The 6,516-nt window shown below is 45.2% G+C and overlaps 1 protein-coding gene across 1 annotated transcript; it reads left to right on the top strand.

The window, feature by feature from the left end:
• Nucleotides 1-622: 622 nt before the first annotated feature.
• Nucleotides 623-6,215, top strand: RASSF10 (Ras association domain family member 10). Its single transcript, XM_081933084.1, has one exon. It carries the CDS (start codon nt 1,938-1,940, stop codon nt 3,429-3,431), a length of 1,494 nt encoding a protein of 497 aa, XP_081789210.1. The 5' UTR covers nt 623-1,937; the 3' UTR covers nt 3,432-6,215.
• The last annotated feature ends 301 nt before the right edge of the window (nt 6,216-6,516 follow it).

The raw sequence follows: 6,516 nt of genomic DNA, 5'->3' as shown, positions 1-6,516 counted from the left end.
TCTTCCTTTCCTTTTCTCCCATTCTCATTTTTTGCCTTTTGTTAAGACTTTTCATTCACAGAGAAACCAGATCATGTTAAACGTCAGTGAAACTTTGCTGTTATTTATCAGCAACTTCTTTATGGGAAAAGAACACATAATCTTGTGGGATCGCCTCTCCCTGAGGCTATCTGCCTATCTCACCAGAGTAGATAGGGATGGTAGTAGGATGCACATTAAATACTGCAATCTTGCCAGTCACCAGATGCACGCTTTTTCAAATTGTTATCGCTGCCCTATGGAACACTCTCCCACCCTCGGATACCAAAGGCCCCCATTCTCTTAACCTTCAGAGAACACCCCCCCCCCCCAATGGTTGGGACTTGCTGTGGTCACAGTAGATAAAAAAGCATTGGGAGTTTCATAAGGGAACTGTAGCTGTGTAGTTGTGGCACTTGGTCTTTCAGTGTCTGGCTTTTTTATTTTTATTTTCCTTTTATTGTTGCACACATTGCTTTTTATTTGCTCTTTCCTCCAAGATGGGAGGCTCTACAAATGTTTTAAGTAAATAAATACAATAAAAACAACATTCTCAGTACTCTAGAAACGCTTGTCACACAAGGCAAAAAAGACATCTCATTTTTCATATTTATTTTCCAGAAATGAAACATAAAACATACAGTAATCCAACTGCCAGGAAGTGAATTCTACTCAGAATAACCGAGTTTCGCCCCATCTAGGCTTATGTAAAAGGGTAGAGACTTATTGTCTGCTCATTCTTCTGCTACTGAAGTGCATGGCAAATTTTCTCTTTGAATCCTGGCAGCATCCACAGATTTTAATAATGCTTAGTAAGGTTTACAGTTCAGGGTGCATATGATCTGTGAAATGCTTTGGCATGTGAAAATGTTTTTAATTACAGGGTGGGGGATTTTATTCAATTGAAAGAAATTTGGACTGGATTTTGGTTGCTTCCTTTGAAACATTCCCTTCCAACAGGGTTTTTTTTTTTTTTTTGGAGGGTGGGTGAGAGAATGTTAGAGAATAATTGGACAGGAGCACCTTCTCCCAAGGGGCTCCAAAACCCATCAGGAAGGACCACTGCAAGGACTTTTTTTAACCCTTTGTGTGAAATTGTACAATTGGCCGTGTGTAGTGCCTCCTGTCCTTTTAAGGAGGGGGGGAGGATGAGAATCTATACAGCTGTACAATCTATATTTTTACTCATAAAATCGTCTTTTCTTTATAAGACTTTATCCAGTTAGAACGAAGAATAAAATGTAAGAAAAACTGAAAAAGGAAGAGATTGGAAAGAAAAGATCAGGAAGGGAACAAGGTTTTCGGAGCTTAGGAAAGGGGGAGAAAAAAAAATAAGAGGGGAAAAAAGTAACTTCCGATTTCTTCCGTACAGATACAACTATAACCTACAACACGCAGTAATCTCTTACTCTTAAGATTAAAGTACCAGAAAGATAGTCTTGAATCAAAGCCCACAACTGCTGGAAAAGCGGGTCACCGGGGAAAGGGGGGGGGGGGGGAGAAATCACGTGATAGGAGAAGAAAACGCGGTAGCAGAGCGAGGAGGCAGAGCAGTGTCAGGAGGGAAGGTGCCGGGGAGGCAGGCGCTTCGCAGGAACAGTAGCACCAAAGGAGGCGGAGCTGAAACTCCGAAGTTGATTCTTCTCAGGGATCCCATCGGCGGGGGAAAAAAAAATCAGCCACCCCGAGCCTAGAAGGAGCAGAGCCGAAAGAGGGAGATCCCGGGAGCGCTGCAATTTTAGGCTCGTGGGTTTGTTTGTTTTTTTTAGCGCCCCGCAGGCGGGCAGAGGAAGGGTCGCAGCCATGCCTCGCCACGGCGGCTCCCGGGCGGCGCGGCTCTGGTGAGCGCTCCCATGGGGGATCCCGCCCAGTAGCAGCGGGCGCCCCCCCCCCCCCGATCGCCGAGGTCCCGTGCCCCGATGGAGCCGGAAGAAAAGAAGATCTCGGTGTGGATTTGCCAGGAGGAGAAGTTAATCTCGGGCCTTACCAAACGCACCACTTGCTCGGATGTGGTGCGGGTCCTTTTGGAGGAGAGCAAGCAGCGGCGCAGGCGTCGGCAGCAGCAGCAGGCATCGCTGCAGGAGTGCGGCGGCGGGATGTTGTCGGGGCTCCCGCAGTCTTACTGCATCGTGGAGAAGTGGCGGGGTTTTGAGAGAATCTTGCCCAACAAAACCAAGATCCTGAGGCTCTGGGCGGCCTGGGGCGACGAGCAGGAGAACGTGCGCTTCGTGCTGGTGCGCAGCGAGGCGTCCTTGCCCAACACCGGACCCAGGAGCGCCGAGGCCAGGGTGGTGCCCAGCAAGGACAGTCCGGGATGCCACGGCTTGGGGGTTACAGCCCGGGCCAGCCTGGCTTTGAGCCAGGAACGGCAACGGCGCGTGGTAAGGAAAGCCTTCCGCAAGCTGGCCAAGATCAACAAGAGGAAGGGGCAGCCGCAGCTCGAGGAGCCGCCGGCCAAGGAAGCCCCGGCGGGCGAAAGGATGGAGACTCTGGTGCATCTGGTCCTTTCGCAGGACCACACCATCCGGCAGCAGATCAAGCGGCTCCGCGACTTAGACCGGGAGATCGACCGCTACGAGGCGAGGATTCATTTCGACCGCATGAAACGCCACGGGGTTAACTACGTGCAGGACACCTACTTGGTGGGAGAAGAGCCGGAGTCCCCCGCGGGAGAGCAGGAGCTAAAGTCTCCCGCAGGTGCGGCCCCAACAGCGACGGCGGCGGGGGACTTAGAGCAGCCGTCGTCCGGCAGCGAGGACTTGGAGGAGTACGCGTGGAAGTGCGAGCAGGTGGCTCGGGTGCAGGAGCAGTGGCGCCGCCAGGAGGAGCTGATCGAGCATTTGGCCGGCGAGATCCAGGAGGAGCTCAACGAGCGCTGGATGAGGCGGCGCCGGGAAGAGCTGGCGGCCGCCAAGGGCTCCAGCGCCAGCCTCTCCGAGACGGACTGCAACACCACCGAGCTGAGCGGTGGCGGCGGCGGCGAACTCCACGTGGAGCAGGAGCGCATCAAGACGCAGCTGAGCACCAGCCTCTACATCGGGCTGCGCCTCAACACGGATTTGGACGCCGTGAAGTCGGACTTGGAATTTACGCAGCACGCCTGGGCCGATAAAGAGCGGGAGCTCCAGCGCTTGCTCGATTCCCTGGAGTCCTTACACGTGGAGGGGGAAGGGGGGGAGGAAGAGGGGGAAACGGCGGTGGCGGACGAGGACGAGCGACTGGACCTCCCTTTCAACCCGGGCGAGGAGCTGCCCGCCTCAGTCCCGATCACCTCGGGAGATTGGGGTGAGGAAGCCGCCCGGAGTTTGAGCAAAGACCAAGAGGATCGTGAAGACGAGGATTCCGACACGGGCTTGAGTTCTATGCACAGCCAGGACTCGGACTCGGTGCCCGTGTGCGAATCCCTCGTGTAGCAGTTTTCCTCCCGCCCCTCTTTCTCTCTTCTCCCGGTCTTTTCCTTCCCATCATCTCAGGGACTGCAAAGTTGTGTTTCCTCCCGTTTTGACCTTCGGTGCCCGAGCTTCCATTGGCGCAAAATGCTTGGATTAAGAATTCCTGCTTTTACTCCCGTTTCTGATCAAGTGTATTGCAATGCATTGTAATAATGCAGGATCCAATCTGGGTCGGTCACCGGGACCATTGTAGTAATCATGACGGTGGTTCAGTATAGGCCATTTCTGTTCAAATAATTAAATCCTGGAAAATATATATTTATACAAACAAGCAACAAGCTAAGTTTTCTCCATAATTAAAAAAAAGGTATTCCTTGTTTTTTAAAAAATTTCAAACTTTTCAAATGAAGAAAAGCTGCCGTTTTTAATACTTAATTCTCTGAGGAAATACTGTTGAGGAAAGTATATGATATTGTGTATATAAAACAAAGCACCCAACATCTACATTGAGGGTTTGACACTGAAACTTGCTGAAACTAGTCAAGAATGGCAGATTTTGCTCTTGCTTTCTCACTCTTTAACTGCAAGCTTTAAAAAAAAAGGTTTGCTGGCATATCTCTGAAACTTATTTTCCATTTTTTGGGGGGGGGGGGGTTGCATTATTTTTGAATGGCTTTTTAACCCTTACATTCATAATTGCAAATGCAAGCCAGTGTGCTTTCAAGGTGTAATTCATTCATTTGCTTTCTAATTCAGGAATTTTCTAACTCCTTGGTCCTTTCCCAATATAAAGACATCTGTCTAATAAAACAGAGCTGTAATTTGCTCCAAAAGAATCACAGTAGTTTGAACCTCTGATCAAAATGAAACATACAGATTGGCATACACAGTAGCAAGAATCGGGATGACTAAAAACCTGTACTCAGGAATGCCTGCTGTCAGGGTGTTTGGAATAGATTCCAACAAATGTCTAAGTAACAAATTTATGTCTCTGATGGAAAAATCTCTTACACACAGGTGTTCATGGGAATAATCCAGGTTTTTGTGGGGAGGTGGGCCGGGTTATTTAAATGCTAACAATGAATCATAGGAAGTAAATAGGAATCATAGCAGTTATGCTTGTTTGGTTGTGTTCCTTAGAAAATAGGGAACAAAATGCAGGAGACCTAAGTTAATTTGCTCACAACACATTAACGGTATAAATCCGCATGAGAGAATGCTGGTTGAGTGAGACTTTACATTGTAATTACATTGCACTGAAACTTTAAAAAGTGACATGTGCTTTAATGCTCTGAGTATGCTTGACGTGCAGATTTATAGAAGCAGTATGCCATGTGTTACGAATAAGATTGAATTTGTCTAATTATGCTGAAGTCAGCATTGGGTAAGAGCTATTCTACAAAACCAGCTCTGGTGCCTTGTTTGTTGCTAGTTTTGAGCAAAGTTTCAGTGGCTAAAAGACTAATCTAAAGGGCAACATCTCCCAAACTGATAGGTCTATGTATTTTATTAAACTTTCGAAAGGAAATAAGACTTTCAGACCATTTAAACTCCTACCCCATTTTAAAATGTCAAATTTGGCAATGAATGGAATGAATTTCACTGGTGGGAATGATGGAGGCGGAAGGAATGTGAAGCAACAAGAACAAATTAACCCTTTCTTGTATGCATACACACACACACAAAACACCATCTCAAGGCTAGCGGGGCGATTATGACCTTTTCTAACTTTTTTTTTAACAGTCATGATTTAGTCTCAGACCCTAAAAGAATCTGACTGAACAAATGTCATTGTAAATTCATACTATGGATTTATTTCTAAGCAGAACTAAACCATTGGAAGTTAAAAGTGGCACATGCTATTTTTGTTGCTTTGTTTTTCAGATCATCATCCTTGTGAACAGTAGGGCAGTTTTAGTTCAACTGAGCATGAGAAGAAATTTGGCATAAATTATCTTTCCAGTTTTCTTTTAAAAGTGTGTTGAGAGCCTTGTAAAAGAGAGGAGCAGAATCAGATTCTACCAATGGAAAGTTAGAAGTAAATTTAATGGGATCTCATTGTATATTGAGCTCCTCGTGGAAATGAAGAAGATTGGCTGTGTATAGGACAGCAAATAAGTCCGTATTAACCAGTCTTGGCAAAAGATGAAAGGGTACTATCCGTATCATATCAATTTGCCTTTCTCAAGCAAAATCTTACTTTCATCTTTGCATAAATTGCACTGCTATTTTCTTCTTCTATGTCTTTTGGGTCAGTTATTTAAAAATGGATACAAAATGGTAGAATACAGGCCAGTTATTAAATGAATCACATTATCTGGGAGAAATTCCCTGAATGGGGGCAAGGTGATTTATGCAATACAAGCTTCATCTAAAAGCAACCAGAATTTGGGGAGGGAGTGGATCTTGTATTTCAAATCAGGAGGAAAAAAGTGCAAAGACAGTGCTCTGCCCAAGAAACACTACAAGAAAATACTTTAAGTTAGCCATTTTACTTTTTCCAGTCAAAATTTAACATTTAGTTTGTTATTTTACCTAAGTGTCAGTCTGATCCTATGCATTCCTGTTTCAGAAATAAACCTGGTTATTACTGCCAGATAAAAGTTTTACACACATGCAATGTTAATCATCCTTGGTCCTGAACATTTGCTTAAAATGTACTGTATATTTTCTATACTGAACCTGATGGTAAGAAGCTATTCCTACTGTTTAAAGAACACAGATTTGAGAAAATGGTGAATCAAAACCTCATTTGCAATAACACTGGATTATTTATGGAATAAAAAAGACGTATTTTTCACAGGATTGATCTGTCATTTGTATACCAATTAATCAGGTCTTGATGTAAATTACTATTTGGAATGAGTGGGTATCAAGTATATGCACTTACGATAGAGGCAATGGAGGATGACATAATTTTTTTTACGACAAAACCGAAAGGGGCTAAATGCAGCACCCATAAAAGACATTGTGCCAATAAAAGATGACTGCAATGCAAAAGTTGGAGAAATGGCAGCATCTTAAAAACTATTGGGAAACTTATGACTGAGAGAACACCATACAATTTAGGAGATAGGGTTAATAAATTTGGGGGCAGAACATTATT

This window comes from Natrix helvetica (genome assembly GCF_964273705.1).
Source record: "Natrix helvetica genome assembly, chromosome: 1".
In the NCBI taxonomy this organism is placed as follows: domain Eukaryota; kingdom Metazoa; phylum Chordata; class Lepidosauria; order Squamata; family Natricidae; genus Natrix; species Natrix helvetica.
The sequence above is the reverse complement of the archived record's forward strand: the minus strand, read 5'-3'. Positions and strand labels throughout refer to the sequence as shown.